At 37.7% G+C, this 26,501-nt stretch overlaps 1 protein-coding gene across 5 annotated transcripts; it reads left to right on the plus strand.

Moving 5' to 3' along the window:
- Positions 1 to 1,009: 1,009 nt before the first annotated feature.
- Positions 1,010 to 26,501, plus strand: LOC112575292. 5 transcript variants are annotated; one of them, XM_025257030.1, is made up of 27 exons: positions 1,010 to 1,088; positions 1,810 to 1,929; positions 3,077 to 3,202; positions 3,978 to 4,053; positions 4,534 to 4,703; positions 4,953 to 4,981; positions 5,609 to 8,025; positions 9,240 to 9,393; positions 10,195 to 16,702; positions 17,299 to 17,350; positions 17,649 to 18,084; positions 18,466 to 18,641; positions 18,983 to 19,111; positions 19,941 to 20,012; positions 20,290 to 20,383; positions 20,671 to 20,832; positions 21,201 to 21,380; positions 21,817 to 21,970; positions 22,548 to 22,657; positions 22,871 to 22,990; positions 23,256 to 23,331; positions 23,523 to 23,616; positions 23,733 to 23,841; positions 24,089 to 24,177; positions 24,853 to 24,928; positions 25,185 to 25,355; positions 25,573 to 26,501. In XM_025257030.1, exons 2-27 carry the CDS (start codon positions 1,812 to 1,814, stop codon positions 25,798 to 25,800), a joined length of 12,126 nt encoding a protein of 4,041 aa, XP_025112815.1. In that variant the 5' UTR covers positions 1,010 to 1,088; positions 1,810 to 1,811; the 3' UTR covers positions 25,801 to 26,501. The 5 variants fall into 5 exon arrangements, with proteins under 5 accessions (XP_025112815.1, XP_025112816.1, XP_025112817.1 ...); XM_025257031.1 differs by having other exon boundaries at positions 1,810 to 1,923; XM_025257032.1 differs by lacking the exon at positions 3,077 to 3,202.

Here is a 26,501-nt window from a genome sequence, read left to right on the forward strand (position 1 = left end):
AAAACTGCCACGGTGCATGAAACTTGCGAGAAATGGACAAGAATGGCCAATCCTAATATTGTTAAACAGCAACGTTTTAACAGAGGGTAAACTTAAATATTTTAGTATCAGCTTAATACTTTTTCATTATTTCCCAAAGCATGAGAAATTTCAAATGCTTTTTGGCAGCATACGTACTCTATCTGCAATGGCTATATAAGTAGGTGTCCAGTCACTTAATCCCCAGACACTTCATCCCCGACACTTCATCCCCGACACTTCATCCCCTAGACTTTTAATCCCCAGACATTTCATCCCCAGACATTTCATCCCCGACACTTCATCCCCGACACTCAAGAACAATTTTCATATCATATTGTTGAAGAACATTAAATTTACTAGCTTATATGAACTTTAACTAATGTTGCAGATGTTCAAATGACGTTGAAGTTAATAGCATGATTTGAATTTGAATTTCAATTAAATTTTTCGCTGACTTCATAATTTTTATAGTCAAGGATTTAGTTTAGGGATTAAGTGTCTGGGGATGAAGTGTCTGGGGATTAAAAGTCTAGGGGATGAAGTGTCGGGGATGAAGTGTCGGGGATGAAGTGTCTGGGGATTAAGTGACTGGGAACCATATAAGTATATATAAACAGCGGTTGCTATGTTTATACAAATCTCTAGGAAATTTGTTTTGTTCAACAACAGAGTATGTTTAGTAAGTTCTTACATGTGTGATGTGACCAGTCGTGGACGATGACAGTGAAATAGGACGTGTATAGGATATTAGTTCGTGGTGAAATGTGATGCAGCCGGTCACAGACTTTAGCAGACGACAAAATTAATTACGATTAATTTTTAGAAAAGCTTTTAAAACTAAACAAAAATATGCTAAATCATTAAAATACTAAATATTAGTTACTGATTTGGTAACGAGCTTTAGTTGACATTCGTGCTACATTAAAAATTTATATATATATTTGTGTTTCACAATAAGCTCATGGTTTTTGTTTTTAATAAACCCTTCGCGGCATTTTCAACGTTCCTCGAAAGAGCAGAACGGCGCCAGCGTATCACAAATATTTAACATAAACCTACGTTGAAGAGTTGAGTGGTACAGAATCGTTAAGAATTTCGTAAAATCTGTTAAATATAAAATGTTTTTGCTCCTGACATGCTGTGAATTAGCGGTTTTTCGGTCCTCGTTTTCTGCAGCACACCTTTCACTTTGAAGATAAATTCGACGAATTTTCTAAAGAACACTAAACGTGTTGTGTCGAATTCTGTAATATACTGAAAGCGCTGGCGATTTCGTATCTCCTAAATATAACAAAGTAGCAGCACAGTTGACTAGTAGTAACTAATGATCAATGTTTTAAAGTACATTTGCAGTAGTTGTCGTTTAACAACGAAAATGCAACTAGAGAGAAAAAAGTAATTGGTTATTTAACAACATAATTACCTTTCCAGGGCAGTTTTCCTATTTTTGAGCTGTGATTATTTTCTATGTAATATTCTCAACGGTTATTAACATGACAAAGCTATTTTAGATTTGATGAGAGTAGTTAAAGCTGCAATAAATTATAAATAAAGAACAGGAATGAAAACCCTTTGATGTTGATTGTATTTACGATGCCTGCCAGTTGTTGAGCATTGATGAAACTAATTTCATAGCCAGCATTTTACCCCCATAGACTTTGTGTCATTTATTTAGGAAAAGTGGTACTATGTAAAGAATCTTCCTTTCTTGTGGTATAATGTTATGTAAAAACTTTAAACCCTTGATACGTTCATAAGGATGTATTGCTATAATTATCTTCTCTTTAGAAATGATGGACAAACTTGAGAGTCCCTGTGGTTGCCGCATTGAAATTCTGTGCTCAGAGAAACGTCCTAAAACTGCTTGCCGCTGGATGCAATCTGTATCCATTGTTGAACTTGGTAAAGGTAAAACTTGTAATTTTAATGTGGTGAACAGAAGGAGCAAATTTAACTTTAGTTTAATCTATGTATGTATATATTTTGTGAGCAAATAAAACATTCTCTACGTATTTTTGTGTGACTAATTACAGATATGTTTGTTCTGCTAGCTTGCTGGCAACTTTGAGTTTCATTGTTGATTTAGATTAATGATATTAATGTTGATTTAATAGCACCATTCTCCATCATCAAGGCAGGCTGAAAGTGTATTCTAAAACAGCACTCAGCAATGTCAGTTTGTCTGCACACTCATAGATAATTGTTATGGAGGTTGCATCAACATAATAGTTAAAATAATAATAATAAATGTGTGATTTGTATAGCACATACTCATGCTTGTAAGGAGCATGTCCTTAGTACTTGAGACAAGAATGAAGAAGAACACATTGAAGGATAAACAGGACTGATGACTAATAAAAGACAAGTATAGAAAATGCAAAGAGGAATCATGAAACAAGAACTAAGAGTAATGTGATTCAGCAGAGGAAGAGTAGGCCAGTAACAAGGATAGGGAGTCAAAAAAGGAGGAGCATTCTGTGGACTGTTGTTAGGAGTAATTCTCAAGGAAGAGGTTTGTCTTCAGTTCACATTTAAAAGATTAAATGGTGGATAGATGGTGGATATGGATTGGGGGAAAGTTACATTGTTTTGCTGCACAGTAACTAAAACATCACAGTCACTGACAAGAACAAGAAGAGCAGTCATCCTTAAGCCAGTTGATTTAAGGGATATCACTGTCAAAATAACAAATGTATTTAAAAGTATGCATTGAAAAAAATCGTATTGAAGTAATACTAAAAAATCATTTCAACTTTTAAGCCAGTATTTTTATCAGAGGATGATACTGGAGTAAGGTACCAGTGGGAGATTTTGGTACTAAAACAGTTATTGAGGAATGAGTTGTTAGAGGCTGCACTTATTCAAGCGCCAACACTTCTGTATGCAGTGTCCATCATGTCTCCCTTGCTGCTTTTCCAGGAATGTAGGAAAGCAGATTGCCAAGTGGTTAGAGCAAGACTGTAATCACTATTGGTGCACACTTTAGACAGTTTACAAAAGTAATGCAGCATGATTAGAAGTCCTGAAGCAAACACAGTACAGCATTGATTTGCAGAACTGGGTACCAGTCCAGCATCTTGGTTTGAAACTCTGAGTAATATCCATGTGGACAAAAAAAGTCGGGTATCTTCTCCTGCACTCTGGTCACCTTGTCCAGCTGGAGGAGTTCTTAACATTTCAGGTGAAAAAAACCCCCCAAAACTACTTTAATCAATTTTTCATTTTCTTTTGCACTTAATTTTAATATGTAATTGCATCTGTAACATGGTCATTTGTCAAAAAGGATAGGAAAATCTATGAATTTTGGTTTAAAATGCATATTTCATGTTGATATACCAATCTTTCTGAATGCAGTACAGCATTGTATGAATGAATACGGATATAAGAGTGAAATGGCCAGTGAGAGGTATTGCAGTCTTCTACACTACTAATAAGCTTCAGTAAAGTAAAGGATAAGTTTTGTCAGCAGTTGCACAGAATATAGCATGATATATTAGTAGCATCAAAAAAATTATCCTTTTTAAAGACTATATAGTAGGTTTTCCATTACATAGAACATGTATATATCTTGTAAGGGTTATAGACCAGATCTGAAAACTGGCATTTCATCAGTACTGGTTTTTAGGATGTTAGTGACACAGACAATGACAATGACAATTATCAACTTTATTTGTCCCCGTGGGCAATTTGAACATAGGAAGGTGCTCCAGTTACAAAGTAAAAGTTAAAATAAAAGTAAGAATTAAGTTCATTGCAAGGTGCAGCATTAAAAAGATTTACTTTCTTAAAAATATGACACTTATAAAACAGTTTCTTTACACCAGGAATCAGTATAATATTAACACACACTGATGTGTACTATTCTGCAGCTGATCAGTAAAGCTTACATTATGTTCATGGGAGGAGAAGGGATCTAAACACTCCCTGATGTTGTGTGTAAAATTGATATTTTACAGTTTCAACCCCATGCTCTTCCCTAAAAATCCAAAATGATTCTCCAGTGCACATGGACACTCCACTGATGCTTAGAAGGTATGCTAACACCACACACATCTTCTTTAATAATCTTTTTTTAACCTTATAACAGTTTCACTTTTGGATATCATTTTGAAGAAAATATTTTATTGTCTTGTCTAGTCTTGTGTATTGCTTTTCATATTTTGTTTAGTAGTGCTTAATAAATCCTCTTTTTTTGTTGATATTTCTTTTATTTTTTTGTGAGGTCAAAAGCTAACAGAAAGTTATTTCAGAATGAACAGTATGAAGGCTTTATGTGTTGCTGGTTTATTTCAATATGCTAAGTAAGGTTAAAAAATTTCAGGAGTTTCCTAACCAGTCATATTTTATAGCCACTTCTGATGCTTCAATCTTAGAAGTAACACGCACACACACACACACGCGCACAAACACAATTTTGAACCATGAAAGTATGAAAGCATATACATTTTTGTTGGATGATACATATTCAAGTATGAAAAACAATAATATTGCATATAGAATTAAATGCTTCAGCTCCTCTTGTGAGTCTATACCAGTACAGAAGGGATGGTCGGTCAAAACAGAGGCTTTTGATGACAGTATGGAGAATGGCTGTGAAAACCAGCTGCTGACTTTTACACTTGACAGTTCTAATCTGTCATGGAGCAGCTCTATGGCAACACCTCGCGACATGGCTTTTAAAAGTAAAAGTTAGAAACTCTCACTACGAAACATGATTGTCTAATGAAAATTAGTCTGGCATTTACTAGTAGGGTTAATTAACTGATGTGCTATATATTGGTAGTAACAACACCAAGTGGCACAGTTATCGGTGTAACAATGTTAAAATTAGTACAATTGTTTATTTTCTTATATTTCTTTGTTGAATTTAGAATCTTTTTTTGTTCTGGTTTGAAGAAAATAGTGCATGTTACTGTGATATATTCTTGCAGAATTTCCTGTGGATGCAGAGAGACAGAAGGTGGGTGCAAGTTATCAAGGACTGTAAGTGTATAGGTATATATGGGAGTGATGTTCCTTCTCCTGACAGGCTCAAGAGAACACTTTTTGTGCTTTTGTCTTGTCCATGGATTTACTGATAGTGTCTCCTATAAGCTGTGCATTTATGTTATTATCTCTCATCTCACTGTGCCTGTCTTCAAAGTGGCAAAATGCTCTGTTTTTTCTACTTACCTACTTATGCTATCTTATTATTAATAAGATAAAGGTCTTTTACAGTTAATGGCAGAGAATTAACAGGGCACAAACCCTGGGTTGGCCATGACAGTGCATGTTGTGATAACTTAGGTAATAGTTCATATATGTTAACTGGAGTTTTTCAGATGACTTGTAACTATGTATGCTACATGGCCTGTCTTGACTGCCCCTGTAAGCCCATAGCTGGCATACTTGTGCATTAATTTGAAAAGATGAGACCTAACTAGGTACACTGCTTTTGTTGGCAACTAGATTGAGTTTGCCTGAAAATGATTCTTTTATGCAGTTGTGCCGATAGAATATTTTATGTTACCAAGGTGAACTTTTGAAAGGATTATGCAGTTTTGAAAATTGTTATTCACAAAAATAGAGATCGTCACTCTTGTTGCAGGGGCCAGCACGGGCTCTTTTTTCTCCTACTTCCTGTGGTGGGGACAGTGAATTGGATGATGCCAGTCTGGACTTAACAGTTGAGCAAGAAGAACAGTCCATCTCTTTAGTTTGTATTGAGGAACCTGACACTTCGGAGCACACTTTAAAATCTTCACCTGTCTCAAATTCTTCAAAAACATGTGATTGTGTAAATAATACTGTTAAGAATGGTGAAGCATCTTGTGAAATTTGTTATTCTCAAGACATTTTCCCATCTGTGGCAGAGATTGACTGTACAAAAAATGCTGAGAGTTCTTTTGAAAGCTCTTTGACAGACACAAAAGAACCTCATTTTACCTCAAAACAAAAGCTATGCAAAGATTGTGAGTCAGACAGTAAAGTATGCATTCAGACAAACAGGCTTTCAGATTCATCTGCAATTGAAGTTCTTCATAGTAATCAGAATGTGCTTGGAAAAGAAATACGCAGTGATAAGCAGATTTACAGGCGTACATCCACGCCAAAGACTGACAGGTCCAAACTCTGCAAATTTGCACCTGATGATTTAGATGAAGAATCTCAACTTTCGATGCTGCTGATATTGCCGTCTTCCACACCATTAAGACATTATCAACCTTCTCTCCTGTCCAGCCCTGACATTTTTCAGCCTGAAGAAAGCACAGACTTCACTAATACAATAGTCAATGGAAGAGATCAAAGAAATTTTGTGAAGAATGGGAAAGAAATTCTACTGGCATCAAGTTTTGTGCACAAACAAAATGGAGTAGATAATACTAGAAATATTCAGTACTTGGGACCAACATCAGAAGCCACAGTACTCGTGAACTCACAAAATATGATAGAAGACAACACTAATCCGCATTGTTTGGAGAGTAGGTTGAGCAGGAAAAGAGGCCATCCAAAATTTCTGTTTATGGATGAGGAGAGCGAAAGGAAGACTTCCATCGATGATTTCCTGGCTGACGTTTTTAGCAGCCCAGACACTGAGGCACGGCAGAGGCGAAGTCCACCCAACAGCTGCAAGAAGCAAAGACTGTCCATTCAGCTGCACTCTAAGCAGTCAGCTCATGGGAATAGACTGAAGCAGGAAAGCAGTGTGAAGTCAGTTTGTGGTACAGAAGGAGTGAAATCAGCTTGTCAAACAAATGATTTACGAGTATGTTCCTCACAGTTTTCAAAACTTGTCACAACCTCTACAAAATCTGGTGAAAGCATAGTTGTGAACCATTTGTTACCTTGTGTGGATAACAAATCTGTAGAATGTTTGCTTAAGTTGTCTGAAAACGCTAAGAAATTTCAAAATGAGTGTCCATCTCATGACTTTGGCACGCCACCTTCCATTCTAAAATCTGGCAGAAAGATGCAGACTTCCTCTTCCGTAAAGAGAGTACGGTTTTCTTTAGAATGTGATCCCTCTTCTCATTCAGACCCTGGAGGAGACAGTTGGTTGGTCAAAAGGAGTTTGACATTGAAAAGCAAGGGCCAGATGTTTTCCATCTTGAAACATAGGTCAGGCACAGACACTGTAAATACATGGAAGGCTGATGATGTTGGCAAGACTGAAAATTTATCTTGTGCCTCTACTACTGATTTATCTTCGGTCTTCTTGGCACCTGATGCGGAGAAAACAAAACATGCACTGAACATGATGTTTGACAATGTTTCTGCCAAAGAGGCTGAGGATGAATTTTCTCAATTATCATTTACCTGTCTCCAGGAGATGTGTTCTGTAATGAACAGTTGTGAAGACTCCTTGACAGTCCAACAAACTCATAACCAGGAGCCTTTTTTAAGCAGAGTAGGAGAGAAAACATGCAATGTCCAGGAGAATGAGATGAATAACTTGGTGCTTGCTGAAGAGAAAATAACTGAACAGTTCCATAAATCTGACACTGAGGGGAATCTCAATCTTTCTGTTGCTGAAGTAGTTGCTGCTGATGGTGGAGATACAGACTTATTTACACTTTCTGTGTGTGATGAGAAGATTAGGAAAGTAGGCTTTTATGAAGAGATATCCAAAGATGCATCTTCTAATGAAAATGTTTTAAATAGAAAAGATACTTGCAGAAAAATTGCAGAAGATACACATAGAGGGAAGGTGCTGGAAGAAGATTTTTCTGAAAAATCCATTGAAAGAAGACACCTGGCTGAAACCAACATACCAGAGGTGCAGACTGATGTTCACATGGGGACAAAACATGTAGCTAGTGAGGGGAAAAAAGTGTCTGACATAGATAAGGAAATTGAAAACACAGATAGTGTCATGGAGATGTGTAAGCATAGTGCTAATTTTGTGGAAAAAGTGTCTGACATAGACAAAGAAACTAAACACACTGCTCATTTGGTGGAGAAAGTTTCTGGCGGTGACAATGAAACTAAACACAAAACTATTGCAGCTGAGGTTGCACAACACAGGTAAGAAATTATTTTTAATGCCATCTTTTTATAATCACTTTCTGAAAATGCCCACCTTTGTTTCCTATTTTGATAATAGAATGCATCCACTGAAAAGCTTCCCTTCAGAGAAAATGTTTAGTCTTCCAAGTCTAAGACATTGCTTGAATGCCTTTTATGCACTAAAAGTCATTTTTGTGGTTTATACATTTGGACAGAGAAAGGGAATTAAGGGTTATCTTGCTTTCTGAAACTTCTTCAAAAACAGAAGACAGATGAAGAATTTCAATAACCATTGCTAAGTAAGGATTTGGGAATGGTATTAAAAATATCCACAAAAGAAAGATTATAGTATTTTTACACAGATTACTAAATTGTTGATGCCAAGAGGAAGTGTGAGGGAGAAACATTCCACAGGACTGTTTTCTGAGGGATGGCATTGTTGTAATCTAGGTTCTCTGTTGTGATCTTGTGCTACATTTAAACTGGAATTTCCCATTGCTTAGAAATATTTCTGAGCCACTTACATAAAGCTCCAAATCACAAATAGAAAATTTGTGAAGATGTCAGAAAATGTAAACAATTTAGTGCCAATGGTTTTTTAATTTAATAACACATATGAAAGCTGACCTGTTATTAAATGTCAGTGACCATTTTGAATGAAATTCAAAGCAGTTTCTTTACAAGGATCATGACCATGATAATAGCATGTACATCAGTGTGTATTTTCCATGACAGGTAAATAAACCTCCTACCCCACCAATAATGTTAATTGGCAGATAGAAATCCCCAATAAGGGTATGAAAACCTGCAGTTTGAACTGGGGATCTGAAGCGCCTTCCATTTTATAGATGAAAAACATTGAGAATTTGTCAGTATAAAAGAAATTGTCTTACAAAGTAATAATAATACTTGATTAATGTAGGTAACATTTATTGACTTGAATATTAAAAAATATGCTCACTATATCGGTCATAATTAATATTTGTGAATGGAAAATGACCATAATAACATAAGCAATAGTACAGGTAAAAATGTAAGTTGGGAGTTGTGTGGTGTCTTGAGGTGTCAAAGTATTCAGATGCTTTTCTTTCACATACCTTACACATTTTGTCCCATCCTGCATACCTTTTGCTCAATTGCTTTAGATTTGAGATTTATTCACTTTGCAATTTTTTGAGTTTGCTGTCTTTATTTTTAGTTTAAAGTTTTTTTTGCTTTTTTGTTGAGGATAGAATCCATCCAAAGGTATGTCTGAGTCTGAAGAAAGGAAAGAAGTTTCTGTATCCAAGTTCCTCACAGATACGAAACACTTGCCCAGAGAACGTCTACAGCTTTGCATCTTTCAAGCCCCTGTCTATGGAAAATGCCAGGCTTCCTCTTTTAAAGGTGTTATTATTAGTAGTCATTGTACATTTGAGATATTTGTAGTTAAATATAATAATGTCTCATGGGATCTCCTAAGTGGCTTGATGTACTGTCTTTCACCACCTGCATGTCTGTCTCTGTGTGACTGCTCATCAACATTTCAGGCATTTTGACTCCACTGCTCTTGTGGGTGTGGATTTGTTTGTGCATACAAAGAGTGGTTTTTCTCACTCACCTAACAGGCTGTTGCATTATGTTCCTCTTTGTTTCTAACATTGCATAAATCTGTGTGTAGGCTTTGAGTCCAGCTGGGAATAGTGCTGTATAAATATGCTTCATTTTTATTAAAAGCAACCAAGTTAGAAATGTAGGAATAACAAGTTAGATAAATCAGTAGAATATTAAACTGTAAGTTAGAGGGTAATACTAGATCAAATTTTAAAGATGTCTTATTTAAATCTTAGCAATTTAAAAATTGATTTTTGTTACCAATCCAATAAAACAGTTGACTTACTCCTTCATCTTGCATTTGACTAGTTAAATATAGATATAGAAACATCATTTGAACCCAGTTTCATTTGTAATATCTCTCTGCTCTTGTCCATTCCATTTTTTTTTCTTCAATCTTTCTCTCTCAGGAAAAAAGAGTTATTCAGTGCTTTATGAAATCACTAAAAGGCAGTACTTCTTTTACTACTATATAAGTCTTTGGTTCATCTTAGTCCATAGATGTTTTTTGTTCTCACATAAAGTTGTAATGCCTGCGTAATCTGGGGGTATAGCATTTGTCGAAATACTTCTTCTGAATTTGTATGTGTTCAGACAAAAGATGCAGCAGACTGCACATCTGTGGTCATTCATGGATCCATAGCAAGAGAGCAGCAGACTGCAACTGGAACTGATGTGTCAGCATGTGGCAAGCAGGTTGACCTTGGTACAAATCGCAAGAATCGGGATGAAGAGAGTAGATCATCTCAGGCTGGGGAAATGCTGGAATCTGCATCTGGTAGCCTTGAACGGATAGCTTTGTCAGGAAAGCCTCTAGTTGTCTCCGGTAATGTCCTCATTCAAGAAGGGGATCCAGACTGGGCAGAATTTGAAGATGAGATGAACTGGTCTAACTCTGAAGACTGCTTAACGGATGATGGAGAACATGCAGTGGTGGATCTCTCCAGGTCAGAAATAGAGGAAGATGAGAGACTGATGTGTGGTATAGGCAGTGAAACAAAAGACGAGAGATTGGTGTGTAATATAAGCAGCAAAGCAGATAAGAGATGGACATCTGGTGGTGCCACCGTGATAGTTGAAATGCAGCTTAATTTTGAAGCAGATGCATTATCTGTAACAGGTCCCCCATGTGCTGGCATAACACCTGAACTTGTAATGGAAACAAACATGGATGATACAGACATGGACAATATAAATACTGTAGAGGATGTACACATGGAGGGTGCAGCCATAGACAGCATGATTGATGTCAAGGATGTAGATACAAGCAATAGTGTAGTTGGTCCCCTTCTACATGACACAGAGTCCTCATTCAAGAAGAATCTAGCTTCAGAAGAGGGAAAAGATGATTTATCTTTTGCTTTAGAGTGTCTTGATGAAAGAGAATTTTTTCCCCAAATTATGAAGGAGGTGAGTGAGAAAAATGTTGACAACACTGAGATAAGGGAAACTCAACAATCACCTATTGCTAGGTTTATGTGTAATAGACATAAGATAAGTGAATTGTTAACCAGTGGCCACATTGTCACAAAAGCTCAGAATAACAGTAAAATCTCCGGTCTCTCTGACCAGGGTCAGTGCATTGGGAAATACGGAGACAACAGTTATTGCACTACCTCTTCACCTGCCATTTCAGTCAGATTTACAACTGCTGATGCTGAGAGAGTGTGTGACAGTGCTTCTTTGTTATCATGCATGGATAAAGAGTGTTTGGGGTTTTCGTCTGCTTCAGGAAAGAAGATAGTTTTGTCGGCTGAAGCATTGAACAAAGCTCAAACTTTGTTTCGTAATGAGACGGACAGCAAATATCTTGAGTCAGATTTGCTTACAGACACTTCAGATGACAGGCTTGGACAAGGTGTTGCGACTGACAAAGAGGCTTCAAGCTTGATTTTAGCCTCTAGGACTGCTGTTGTGGACTTGGCTGCAATGAAAAGTCTGTCTGCAGATGGTGAGTCTGGTGCAGCATGCCCAACTCAGACCTCTCCCAGTAGTGAGGCAGAGGTGACAACTATAAATACACCCAAGGGCACTGTGGATGTTGCACCTGCAGCTATTGGAGAAATGCAGCAAGCAGACATGAAGGTCATGGCTGAACCGCACATGTTTCAAGAGAACACCAATGCTGGGAATAAGCTGGGTAAAACTCTGGGAAATTTCTATGATGATGCAGCCGTTGTGCCTGTAGAGAGTAAGGCACTTGGGATGAGAGAGTTGGGTCAAGAATGGTCACAAACATCCTTGAATAACAGTGATACAGGAGCAGAAATGGGCAGTGCAGAACTAGACTTTGATGCAGGACAAAGCGATGCAAAACTGCATGAAACTGTTAGCTCTGAACCATTTATAGATGATAGAAAAACAACAATAGAGCAGAATAAAAATTCTAGAGGGGAAGCAGAGATATACAGAAAATTAGAGTCATCTTTACCAGCATTAAGTGATGAAAGTGTCAATACAAATCTTTCAACAGACATGTCGTCAGATACGGGAGGGTTTGCCACTGCTGAAGGAAAACCTATTACTCTGTCAGCAAAAGCCAAGGAAAAGGCAGTAGCTTTGTGGAAGGCTGTGGAAAAAGAAATAAGTGGAGAGGAATCTGCCTTTGGTTATGGTGGTGATGGGGAACTCAGTTCAGTGAAACAGAAAGTGAGTGAGAAAAAGCTATTAATTTTTGGTGAAAAGGATAACAGAATGCTGAATATGGGAAGAGAGAACTCAGTCTTGTTGGCTGTAGGATGTGATGGTCCTAGTAGACACGAAGAACACACAGTACCGGTAGATGCAGAAGTCTTTCGTCATAAAGGTTTTAGGCCTTTTAAATCACCGTTGTTAATCAAGAAGACAGCGAAGAACAATAGACAAAAAGACAAGACACTTGAAAAACCCAAACTGGAAGGCACTCCTATCATAATAGTTGATACAGAGGGTGATGAAAGCAAAAAAATAATCCCAGATAAAGGAAATACAGCCATGCACCAAGAAACAGACTTCCACCACCCACCGTCGAGTGTCTTTCCCGCTGCCGAGGGTAGTTCAGTTATAAATGCTCATTCAATGAAAATGCCTTCAGATGACTATTTTGATGAAGATGAAGGTTGGGGTTTGATGCAAGGAGAACTTTTGTTAGATACCCATGAAACCCAGAACATTGCAAACATTAATGTCACTGAGAGAGATAATTCCAGAAAACCTAAGGAACAATCTTTGTTGTCTCGTAGCTTCTTACTGGAAACAGGGCATAATGAATGTTCACCAAAGAAGCAAGGTCAGTGTTCATACACAGAGCCTGCAGATGATGGATTAACAAGTAAAGCAAGGGATTCCTGCTGCTCTGGTGCGCTTTCCACAAGAGACAGTCTTGACCAGAAGCAACTCATAACCAAAATAGAAGCTCACAATCAAAGTTACCCTGTTAAATGCATTGGCACAAATATGACATTGAAAACAAATGGTAAAGACACACAGGAAAATTGTAAAGAACCCCAATCTTCCCAGTCCAAATCAGACTGCAAGCCAGCCGGATTTTCAGCATGTAGCCTTGATCCTAACAAGCAGATTGAAACTGAGTTTTCTGAGCTTGTCAGTGACAATATTGATAGGCAAGGGATGTATGAAGAGTTTTCTGACGAGGCACTACTAGAAGCATTTTCAGATGAACCCTTTGACTTAGTCAGGCGTGAAGACTGTTCATTTGTTTTGGAAGGAGAGCCATGTATGAGGCATGATAAGTTACAAGAATTTAATGAAAGTTGTTTTCTACAAACTGCACCAGACAAAAACACAGAATGTTTACCCACGGATATGATGGTAGATTTATATTCTGTTGGTGCAAAAGAAATGATAGATGATTTATTGTCACAGAAATGTGTGAGTGACGTACAGATGGAAGATAGTTGCTTGATGGATGACAAAGAAGAAGATACTGAATTAGGCCTTATGGAGCATGATGTGACAAACGTAAATGTCGCAGAGAACCAGTCACTGGCCAGTCAAGTGGAGCTAATGGACAGGGTATTTGTGGAAAGCCCAGGCAGACCAGAGGAAGATTGTGAGCCAGTGTTGCCTTGCCTTGAGGATGTCTCAGACAAAATAAGGCAACTACACCAAAGTACCAGCAAAAAGAGCTCAATGGTATTAGTAAACAACCTGAATAACCTTGAAAAACGTGTCTCAGCTTCTGGTGATGGGAACTCTGTCAACAGCGAGTCAAACCATCAGCCTAGTAATGACCAGGAGGGGTCAGAGAACAGTGATGCTAGTCCTGCAGATTATTTGTCAGACCTTTCCTGGAGTAACTTTACTGGAGAATCCCATAACAGTCAGCTGGAAGATCAAGATAATCAGAAAAGAGAGATGTCTGGTCCTGAGAAACACATGCATACACAGGCTAACCTTGTGACTGCAGAGTCTACAGAATTGTTAACACAAACAACTCAAAATATCTCTCAGCCTGTCAGTGTGCAACTATTGCCAGAATTTGGTCAGAATGTTGAGGATAAAGTGAGTGAAGTACCCAACGGAAATGAGTTGTGTTGCAAATTCCAAGGCAGTAATCATGTAGGCACTGCAAAAATCAGCCTTTCAGTCCATGAGTTTCAAGATAAAATGTTCTCAAGTAAACCATACTGCGACAGTTCTAAAAATTTTCTTTTGGCAGAGCAGAGTATGATGGAACACATTTCATCAAATCAGAATAATGTTACCAGACCATCAAAAGCAGAAAATGAAATTGATTTTCTTTCACTGTGTCACAGGACCTCAAGTTTGAGCTTCATGAGGGATTCAATGACTTGTCAAACAGCAGAAAAGATGAGTGATTTTTTCACAGCCAGTAGAATATCAACGCTAGTTTCTAAAAGTGCTTTAGAAAAATCAAAAGATATACTTGATGTTGATGTGACTTGCAAGAATGAGAACCATTGCAGACAAGAATCATCAGGAAGAGAGGTAAAGGATAATGAGGCAATGGAAGTTGTGTCATCAATCAGAAAAAATATGTTGGCAAATGGTGCACAAGACAAAGAGGCTCCTGCTACATCTTTTTTATTTCAGACTGCTAAAGGAAAGCCTGTAAAGGTGTCAAGGAAATCAGTGGCCATGGCCTCAGTTTTGCTAGATGTTGGAGAGATGGAAATGGATAGATCATCTGAAGAAAATAGTCATCCAGCTGCCATCTTCTATTCCTGTACTACATCTGGAGTCTTGAGATCAGGTGTTGAAAGCACACAAAAGTATGAAGTCCAAGAAAAACAAACTGGAATTGCTGCATCTAGTATTCAAGAAAAGGAGCAATTTCATTCATTTGGTGGGTTTTGCACTGCTAGTGGAAGCAAAGTCTCAGTCAATGAGAAGTCTCTGCATCATGGAAGAAAGTTGTTAGAATCTTTAGAGGATGGAGCAAGAAATGCTTACGGTATAAGAGCTGTGGAAGCAGTTATAAATATTTCTGAGGATATTGGGAACAGTGCTTTGCACACAGCGAGTACAGATTTTTACAAATCCAAAGTATCTCTCAAATGCAGAAAAAATTTGAGTTGTGAGACCCGGAACTGTTCAGAAGTGCTTTCAAGTGGGATGTTAAGCATGGAAAATAGTTCTGAGTTTAGTTGTGCATCCTTTCAAGGTTTTAAAACTGCTAAAGGCACAGTGGTGAATGTGTTAGAGAAGTCCTTGATTGATGCCACAAAATTGCTGACAGCTGCTGACAACGAGGCAAGTCTTGGCAGTGATGACTTGACCAATCTGACAGATGTTTGGACACCAGTAAACCCTGCAAAAGGATTTCACGTTGATGGAGGAAAAAAAGGCACAGTTTCAAAAAAAGTCTTCCAAGGTGACTCTGCTGAATCAGAGGGAGGTGATGAGAAAATGGGTGCTGATCTACACGTAGTTGTGACCACAGAAGTGCAGAGTTTGTCTGAGGCTGGATGTCTCTCTAACCTCCACCATGAGGAAGGTTTATCAGGACTTGGGGATGAGACAGTTGGACGGTGTTTTGATGGGTGTCATGATACTGAGGCTAGTGACAGCAAACTTGTTTCTCACCTTCTCGAGGAAGAAAATGTTGGTTTCCAAACTGCTAAGGGAAAATTAATCACATCTTGTAGTGAAGGTTTGAACCAAGCACTGAAGTTGTTTGATTCTGTGTCAAAAGACAATAGAAAAGATTCTGAAAATCTCTGGCATCAAACAGGTAACTTGGAACTCTGCTCAGGTACAAAAGCTGATCCTAAGCAAGGTAAAGATGTTAACGATTATGAAGCATCTGTTAGTACACATACAGAGTTTATTGCTGGACAGTATGAGCCTTTTTCTATAAAAAGACCTGCAGGGACTGGTTTTCAGACTGCACAGAGTAAGCCTTTGACAGTCTCAAAAAGCTCACTTGTTCAGGTGCAAGAACTAGTTGTATCTAGTGATGCACCAAGCCTTCTAAAACATTCTAAAGACATTCAGAACTCATCAATGTGCATACATTTTAGGACAGGGGCTGGTATACAGATGAAGGTTAGTGAAAAAGCTTTGGAACATGCTAGAAAAGTTCTGGAGTCATCTAATGATCAACAGCGTGCCTTGCAAGATGAGGAAACTGAGACAGTGCCAACAGGAGTTTCTGATATGGAATTCAGTTTTCACACTGCAAAAGGGGCAAGTGTCGGTGTCTCAAAGAAGTCTCTGGAACATGCCCAGCAGCTTCTGTTGAGTGTGGACAATCTCTCTTCCTTTGCTGATCAACAATCAAATATAGCACATACTGGATCAGTGAAGAAAAATTTACAGGTTGTGAGTTCACCAAATGCTTCATGCCAGAGATCTTATATTTCAAACTATGATGAAAACATTCCTTTAGTTTCAAAGGAAAAAGGAAGTTTGACTGTTGAAACTGCAAATCATAATGAACAACAGGTTGAGCTTTCAACCTTGCAGAGGGACAGCAGAATCTGTGAAGATGGACACACCAATGAAGGGGTTGTGATGGTGAGTAAATGTCATGACAGCAGATCAGAATTGGATGAAAGAGAAGGGGGAGACTTGCACAGTTCAGGCCCTCATGGACAGCAACCACAGAATCCCAGGCATAAAAATGCCATGGAGAAAGGTTAGAACTCTGCACTGATTCTGTCTTCTTAACTATTTCCATTCATTTTCTTTTTTTTTAACTAGGTATGAAGTTTGCCTGTCTTGTGGTGGTTTATTGACACAAACAGTTTTTAAAACCTTGCCTATCCTGTAGTGGTTTGATGACTTGTTACTTTTCCTGCAAACAAATATGGGTTTGACAAGAACTGGGTTGCAGATTGTGTACTTATGATGGTGTTTCAAAGTCTTATCTAGAAAAAGTAGCAAGAAAAAACTCGAACATTTTGTTTTCTTGAAAGCACATCCATTACTAGAACTGAAGAGTGAAGTTAATATGTATGATGTGTGTACATGCACGCATGTGTGCAGGTGACTAAGGGCAGCAGAAAGAGCACTTTTTTTAAGGTGCAGGAGACTGTTAATTTTCCCAAGTTTATTCTAATCATATAATCCATTTAAACTCATTACATGCTTAGAAATGATGTCTGTTTTATGAATGATATGGTGACGAATTTTGTAATCAGTTTGCAATAATGTAGTCTACAAATTAAAAGAAAAATCTCTTTCGAAGTGTTGGAATAATTTGATAATGATAAAATAAATTTCTTTTGGCAGTGTCTACATCCAGTGTTCAGCTGGTAACTGAAGTGACTGAAAAAAGGCTGCTGTAAGTTGGTTCATAAGCATAGGTGTACCACTAGTAAACTGGTAGCATGAATTTAAAAGGTTATAGTGGCTGATCAAAAGTATGAATTTTGTAGCTTATTTGAGTTATTGTAAGATTATAAATTGTTTTATTCAGCCTGTTCTAAGTTATGCTATCTAAAGTGGCCGCTATAGTGTACTGTACTTTTGAGTAGAACAAAGTGTTGTGCTAAATGATTGTCTTTGCAAGCATAGGGGCACAGAGTATTTATCTTCTGCTGGATCAGCCGTGGTAAATAAAAGCTTTCTTTGTTATTCAGATGCAAGGATGCCAAAGATTCTCCAGATAATTCTGGCACAATGAAGAGAGCTAGCAGCAGCCAAAAACCTAACTTTCAGCCTCCTTTCAAAAAAGCTAAATTTGTTCCCCCATCCACAACAAAGAAAAACCAGACCTTGGACTTATCTCATGAAAAACATTGTTATGAAATCTCAAGGGACCAGCCATCCCTCCAGAATGATAAAATGTCAAGCAATATCCACTTAAGAGAGGAGGAATTTAGCACCAGTTCCTTGACATTTGCTACACCTGATTCCCTGGAGGAAGCCAGACTGCATCAGGAAAAGATAATCAGGCACAAGAAACGACAGAAAGTAAAGCCTGTGAAGGGAAAATGGTTGACTCTAAAGCAGATGCAGAAGCAGATCAAGCTCAGAGATCTGTACCTGAATCCTAAAGGCCTCAGCAGCCACGAGGTAAGACAGGCACTAGTGTAGCTATCAAACAGATTTTATTACTTTTCAAAATCTAAATAAGCATATAACTCTGTTCTGGTCATAAGATACTTATAGCCTTTAAACATGGTAATTTTAAACTGCATTTAGAGAAAATGTCAAGACCTTGTTTCTGCAACCTTGCAGAAGTGATTCATTTTTATGACAAGGCCTGATTGACATAATTTAAGATAGTTCACTATCGACATCCACATCTTAGGTGCTGGAAATTCCTTAAACTGATAAAACTTTCAATTTTCAAGAGACTGGTGTCTCACAGTGCCGCTATTATGTTGGCATCATTTAAAACTCTTATATTGACTGTAGTTATTAGCATCAGACAGCAAGAATGTTTGTTTGCAGCTTATCCACGCTGGTGTCAGTTCTACTGTCCTAGGAGTCAGCAGTCACACAGCTGAAGAATACAGGTTTTTCCTGCCAGCTTTTTACCCTAATGCATCAACAGGCATATTGGTTGGGGACAATGCTTTGCTGGTCTGTGATGCATTTGGATATGCTGGCAAAGAGGAATTCTATAGGTAGTACTCTTTTTTTTCTCATAAATTTCTATTTATATTTGTCAACTCTTGCTTTACTAATTGTTTTTAGTTGGAAATTTAATAGAGTTTCCAAAACATGAAATCACCCTTAATGTATTAAACTAGAACAAATCTTTCATTTAAAAAATTTGCTGCTTTAGTTCTTATGTAAAGAAAGTGTTATTTTTCAGAAGTCTTTCACAGAAATATTAGTTCTTATTTAAAGAAAGCGTTATTTTTCAAAAGTCTTTCACAGAAATATTAGTTCTTATTTAAAGAAAGCGTTATTTTTCAAAAGTCTTTCACAGAAATAATTAACAGTGAAGAACTTTTTCTGACAGAGCTTTCCTGACGGTAGATGGTGTTGATCCTAACTTAATCTCACAGGCCTGGGTGTACAATCACTACCGCTGGGTTGTGTGGAAAACAGCTGCCTATGAGGTGGCTTTACCTCGTGTATTTGCTTCCAGGTGAGAAAACTGCCTTAGCCTGTTCTGTAAAAAAACTGAGAGGGAATTTGTGTTTACAGCTGAAAGGTCACAACTTCACTGATTTGACAGTTTTATTCCCAGTTTTTAACAGTTGTTTTATAAAATATTTTGTTGATTTGTTAGTTTTTATCAATGTACAAATCGCAAGTCTTATAATAAATGTTGTACTTGAAACTGATTTGTGTTCATATAATGGGATTAAACAACGCCATTGGATGAGTCAATAAACTCGTCTTCTTTTGAGGGATTTGGAAGCAGATGCAAGCATTTGTTTTAAGTATATCTAGCTGAACTTCTTATATATGTATAATTATATTCTCTGCAGATTTATGACACTTTCCATCCTTTTTGTTTGTTCCCCGATTCCTCTTTGTGTCTTTTATGTTTGTCATTCATTACTTGTCTGCATAGTTGTTTCTCCTTCCTTCCGTCCAACCTTCCTTTTCTCTCTGTGTGTCCTACTTGTTTAAAGAGCTGAGAGCATGCTCCTTTGTGAGTGTGATTATGTAATAAATAAATTATTATTATGACTATTGCTATGTGTATTTGTGTGTGTGTATGTGTGTGATAGATGGCAAGATGCTCATATATCTTGAATGATCTCTTTGTTCTTGGTGTTGCTATAATTTCTTGTAGATGTGTTGCATGGCTAAGTATAAATGGGGGATTTAGATTTACTTATTTGCATTCAGTAATACAGACAAAAACACATGCATACACACATCATGTATTCACACTTATGAAGGTATGTTCTCCTGTTCTTTCTCTTTCATTGTTTGCAACATTGTTATTATTCCTGATGTTTCAGAGCATTGACACCGGATATAGTGATGATGCAGCTGAAGTATCGCTATGACAGGGAAGTGGATGCTTGCCATAGGTATGTAACCAAGAAGAGATACTGACAGAAAGAAGTCTTAAATGCTGCTGCATTGATAAACTACTGGAAGAATGTAGCACTTTATATTCATTTTGATCTTTTTTACTCGAACCCATAAATTGAAGATGGTTCATGAAAACTGACAAAAACAGTATATGGATTGAGTTATAATTTCTTTAGTGTTGAAGAGGAATGGTGTACTTTTATGAGTCCTATCACATATTCAGTATATTAGATGTTCTCTTTAAAAGAGTGAAGCAGTTGTATGCTTTAACAGGAGTGCTTTGAAGAAGATTGTAGAAAGAGATGACACGGCATGCAAGCGTCTTGTGCTTTGTATCTCTGACATCAGGCTGCAAAAAGAGGATGAGGTAAGTGTAAAGTATGAGAACTGTGTAAAATACTCTCATTGTTTCCTGAAACAAATGTCAATATGGCAATATTGTTTGACACAGAGATAAATTAATTCTTCAGCTGTTTGATTGGTTATTTGTTTTAAGTGATCAAAGAGTATTTGAAGCAAACGTTTGCGTTATGTGTCTTGATTTCTTTCATGTTGTCCCTAAAGAGTGGATACTTTCAGTAATTTTAAGTGTGCTTTTAAATCCAACAACAAGCCAAGCCAAAAAAAAAAAAGGATCTTATTGATCATGTGCAGACTGTTATGATGGAGGTAACAGATGGCTGGTACAGAATATGGGCTAAACCTGACCCTGCTCTGCAGCAGTTGATTGACAGGAAGAAAATTAAGATTGGTCGGAAAATAATTACGACTGGAGCGGAGCTGGCTGGGTCCCATGATTCATGCAGTCCCTTAGAGGTGACTTTCATCTACTGGCATTTACTTAAAGTGATGGAGAAAGTAATTTGCATATCTCTTTTGTTAGTTAAAGCATAGACATTGCACTTACCTTTAAATGTTTGGTATTATCATTAACACAGTGCAGAGGTCACTGAGAGAACCAATTCTGTTTCTGCACTGGACACAAACCCAACACTTTTTCAGATGCAGTTAAATGTGTGGTGATGCTGTTGCTTGTATATAATATTAAGTAAAAATATCAGTGCACTTCATCCATGTTTTCACAACACATGTTTCATGGTAATGTAGATGGCATGTAAGCTAATTGGGACTAATGTGCAATGAAAATGATGTGCCACAAAGATATGGTTGCATGGACTGTGCAGATACCCACTGGACTTTATCTGAAGCTGTGGGGCAACTCAACACGTCCAGCTCCATACTGGTCACGGCTGGGCTATCAGCCATGTCCAGCATCACTGTGTGTACCACTATCATCAGTCGTGGCAGATGGTGGGCTGGTTGGCTGTATAGATGTTGTTGTTGTCAGAAAATACCCTATCATGGTAAGCTAGTGATGAAGGGGACAGATTGTGATTGCCAATGAGTGTGACATTAATACTGGACCATTTTTATTGGTTAAATTACTTTGTAGTGGAACAATAAACATGTCATTTGCTTGCATTTGTGAGTAATCAGTGTTCTTCTGACTCACTGATCCTGTTTGTTTCCCACTCATCTTTTTTAAGAATTGTATTTTTTTGTGGTATTTGTATGTCTGTGAATAGGCTTCATGACCTGCTTATAACTTTTGTGCACTGTACAGACCAAATATAGCAACTGTTGTAACCATACTCATAACTATAAATAAAAGCTGTTTAAATCAGTGAGCAGTGTAACATGCTAACTGCAGACAGGTCAAACACATAAACTGTTTTTATAATGTTGCATTTCTTTTAACTGTAGAGTTTCTATCATGTCCTTTTTGCTGACCTGTGACAGTTTATGGAAAAGCAGGCGGATGGTAGCTGTGTATTTCGCAATGCTGAGATGGAGGACAGAGCAAGGCGTTGCTATGAGCAACAGAAAGAAGGGGCCATGGAAAGACTGTGCGCAAAGCTGCAGGTGGAGATGGAGAGAGAAGATGCTACAGCCAGTGAGTGGGTTACTAGACTTGCTCATGGCAAATATTGGGCCAAATGGATGCATGCACACACATAGAAACATTTGGGCACAGGCTTTTGAATAAGATGTGCTGAGATTGCACACACAAGGTGTTTAAAGGTATTGGAGATGCCATCTGATGATTAGATGACAATCCTCTCTTTCAATAAGTATTTGAAAAAGGATGGCAATTCCACTAGCATGGGACTAGAACGAGTAGAGGTGTTAGCTTTTGCATATTCACTTCAGGAAGATTTTTGCCAGGTCTCGATGGTAAGGACAATATCAACATCAGTTTAAAGAAAAAAGTCAAATTATATAAATGTTTTGTTTCTGTATAACTGAGCATTTATTTCAAGTACGCAATTTTGAAACATCTGTGCAGGCACTTGACTGGGTTTTGATGGGAGAGATGTTGTTTTGTTTATCAACATGGCCTGGTGGAGAGCTTAACAGACCTTAAACAAAAAAATAGTCATACAATCATTTCTTTAATTGCATGTGTGTGTACATTCTATTTAGATGGTATGATGGTATTTAGATGGTATAATGGATATTGTATGTAACAGAGGCAAAGCGAAAAAGGCATTCCTTGGGCAGCAGAGAAATTAAGGCCTTGACAACTGGGGCGGAACTTTGTGAGGTTTTGGATGGTGAAAGCCATCCTGAAGAATTGCAGGTGTGTGTGTGTGTGCACATGCATTTATGTGCATGCATATTCTTTTTATATTTTGGTTAATTTGACCTCACTGCAAGTACTGGTGTGTGTGTGTGTGCGAATTCCAATGGTACCTGGTAATTTTTATTGAAGCAAGTTTTTTTTTAATGTTTTTATGTTTTACAATCCTGTTGGGATCACAAAAAGATGAAAAGATATTTTTCTTGATGTCAGGCAATGCTCACTGCCACTCAGAGAGACCAGGTATGGGAACACCGTCAACGGCAGCAAGAAGAAAGGCAAGCACAGTTTAAATATCGCCTTGAGCGGGCTTGGAATGAGTCTACCACACAGGTAAGTGTGCACTGTTACATAATCATCTGTGATGGTGCTGCCTATGTCTTCTAAAAATTTGAATAGAATCTTTCCTTTATTACTCTCAACTCATGACATTGTATTCACATAAATACTAGGGCTTTGTGATTTTACTTTAGTGTGTGTGTTTAAATTTCTGTCTAATTTATTAGCACTCTTTGTTCTTGAAATGTTTATATAGCAGCTTTTTTATTTTACTAATGATATTTTTCTGTTTTTGGTATGTTTGGGGACAAAACCTCAGGGAGAGAGGATTGTGAGTCCTGTACAAAAGCTTCTAGTGGCTGGGTGTTGTAGGCATGATGTTGACAAAAAGACAAGTAAGTTTGCTCACTCTTCTTTGCAAGCAGTATTCACTGTCACCGAAATAGGTTTATGAGCATTATGAGCAGATCATTTAGTGACATAAAGTGTTTCTCTCCTGTTACTGACCACTGGCCTGTCAGCATGTGTACCTGATTTATGCTGCAGGAGCTGCCAGAATCATAATTGGTATTTTGCTTCACTGCAGGTGCATTGTTGACTGTCTGGCGACCAGGCTCTGACTGGGAAGTAGTGAGCGAGGGACAGCGCTACTGTATATTCTCTCTCACAGCATCATCAAGGTTAAGGATTTTTTAAAATAGTATTATCATTGTGGCCAAACAAGTTACACTGACTGACATAACAGTATTCTGCTAACAAGCATTTGTGTCATTAAATATTTCTTGTCATTTGTCAGGACTCGACAATCAAGGCATGGCATTCAGCTGACAGCAGGACGTCAAGTACGTCTACAAAATAAACCAGTTGATGAGAACCTTCTGGGTCTTGTATATGAACCCAGGGAGGTAAGTGAGATAATGATGCACATTTAGGTGTATAGCGCATATGGGGCTAATCAGTCCTTGAGATGACCAATGTCTCAGTTATCTATTAACGGGTGACCAATCATTGCACTGACAATGCACAGTGTTCTTGACTTGTATCCTGAGGTGACTAGAGGAAAGGGGGCTCAAATATAGTTTGTAACATCACATTGTTTCCAGGCATTGGTTTTAAAGATGTCAGCATTCACTTTTGTTTTGTTTATCACAGGTGTGGTCAGTATCAGATCTGCAACAAAGGAAACCACTGTACAATGAAATTGATTTTACTGGTCGTGTGTCAGACATTGTATCCACAAAGTGAGTATCAATTGTAGGAGAATGCCATATTACAGAAATCAAGATTTGAAAATATTCCATTTTCCAATAGTTTCCTAGGTCAGATGGCCTCATGATTACACATAAACGTTATCACATCAGATAGGGTTAAATCGGATGCTATGCTTAAGTCTAACATCACTAAAATACTAAATAAATTTGTAAGACATAGTTAAGCTGCTTATCCAAGCTGTCACAAAAGGTGATTAAAATGCTGATATAAAGCAATGATAAATATTATCCCTAATGCGGACATAAACAGCTAAAGGTTATGTGCAGTTAGTCCCTTATGACAAAGCTTCATTTTGGAAGCTTATGCAAAGGAAAACTGTTTTATTGTTGATATTATGTAGTATTTTGTTATTGATAGTGGTATAAGAATAACAATAATAAAAAAACCCTTTTAGTACATTTCCTTGCATTCGTCCAATGAGCTTGAAGAAACAAGCAGTGTGAGTAATTCTGCAGTTCTATTGCAAACTATGAAAGCTTTCAAGATGGCTGCTGTATGTAGGAAAAGGAACAGCTCCCAAATGTGTCACCAGATATTTAGTGCTCTATTATTCCTGATAGTACATTTTTTTATTATAGGTGATTGTGTTTGCTGTAGGTGTGTGTTTACATTAATTTTTTTTTTTTTTTGGTCATCTCCATCAGGCCTGGAAGTGATAGGATACATGCAGTGGACTCCAATGGACAGCTGATCACTGTGTGGTTCTGGGGAGGCCTGCAGGTGAGAGCACTTAGCAGTATGCTTCAGGGAAAAAAATTAACTGCTAAAAAACCAAAAATTATTACAGAAATTCTGCTTACTCATAGATTTTAATTGTAGTCCTATGCAGGACCTGCTCATTATCTTCGAAAACAGGCATAAGTGGTAAGCCCTATCAGCTGCCTTGTCTATCCATGTGCTTCCCCCCATCAAGTCAAGGGACGAATGACTGAATCATTGTAGTGCAATGTGTAATTGTACAATTTGTGTTTTTCAGGCTTTTGGTCTACAAAACTTCTTCAAAAAGGGACTAGCATTTTCTGGCTTCAACTTGTACGTGCGGAATTCAGGTCAAGATAGAGTTGAAGTCACAGCATTTCCTGAAACATCATACTTCACTGTCACTTCTAGATTCACTGACCACTATTCAGATAAACACAGAAAACTGGTAAGCAAAGGAACTATTTGTTGCTGTCTCCATGTTATTATTTATAAGGCTAGTGTCACCTTCATGTTTATGTAATGTTTCCTTTTCTCTTTTCATTGGAATGTGTGCTATTTTAGTTCTCCTTACAAGGCTTTTTTAGTATACCATTTTGCTTCACAAATACATGTATGTACTTTTTACCACTATACATTTATGTGTGTTTGTGTCCTTTATTTAGTCCTCTGGGGAGCACCCTGATAATTCTGAGGACACAGCTACATCTGTGGGGCAGTTCTCGGAGAGTCCAGAAACCAAACAGAGAAAAGCTGTCCAAAAGCAAAAACTCTTTCGCTTACAGTCCTATGGAAAACCTCCTCCACTTACTCCTCTGCCCAACTGCATGTCTCCTGCAGCAGCAAAAGGATTCAAGCCTGTGAAGATGAGAAATGATAAGATGTTGCCATGACTTCCAACCTTGTTGATTTAAACTTGTGAAGCTTTATTTACTTTTGAATGAGAATTGCCCTGTTGCAAATGAGTTGCTAGGTCACTGTTATATTTAAATAAAGTCACCACTGGTTGAATAACTGGTGATATGGAATGTTAGGCAAGTTTGAAGTCAGCAGTTACATCTGGTTTAGAAAGAGTATTAAACTAACAATAAAATCTTTGGTAATTTAAGACCCTCAGAGTTACTGATGGAAACCTTGACTAAAGCCTTGCACAGTGCTAGTTCCATGAGTTTGAGAGCTGGACGTCTGATGTGGTCAAGAAGCTTGACCGAAGTAATGGATACCTAAGCTTAATAGATATTCTGTTCAAAGTTCACTGGAATTTCCGTTTATTTGTGTCATGCATGTTACTATCTGAATGTTGAGTTCAGTATTTGTTTATTGTGTCAAATGTGTGTGTATGTGTGTGTGCGCGCTATGATGTTAGTGCATTCCCAATCTCAATGCAAGTCTTCACATTATTGTGTTTACATTAACTAGTGCCTGCTAACCAGTATGTCATGGTTAACTGGTTTGGACCAGGATTTTTGTCAGGAATAGAGTTAACCCTAGATCTGTGCTAAATTCAATGGGCATTTATATCTGTACTTGTTACATTTTCTTTAAGGGGGGGGGGGTTCTTTTACAATCTGGCTCAGTAAAAATTGATTGAATA

This window comes from Pomacea canaliculata, linkage group LG11 (assembly GCF_003073045.1).
Source record: "Pomacea canaliculata isolate SZHN2017 linkage group LG11, ASM307304v1, whole genome shotgun sequence".
Taxonomy (NCBI): domain Eukaryota; kingdom Metazoa; phylum Mollusca; class Gastropoda; order Architaenioglossa; family Ampullariidae; genus Pomacea; species Pomacea canaliculata.

Coding starts and splice junctions, on each gene's coding strand:
- LOC112575292 (XM_025257030.1), top strand. CDS start 1,812: ATGATGGACAAACTTGAGAGTCCCTGTGGTTGCCGCATTGAAATTCTG. Junction 3,203..3,977: donor AGGAGTTCTTAACATTTCAG/GTGAAAAAAACC, acceptor GATATTTTACAG/TTTCAACCCCATGCTCTTCC. Junction 23,842..24,088: donor TTGTATATGAACCCAGGGAG/GTAAGTGAGATA, acceptor TGTTTATCACAG/GTGTGGTCAGTATCAGATCT.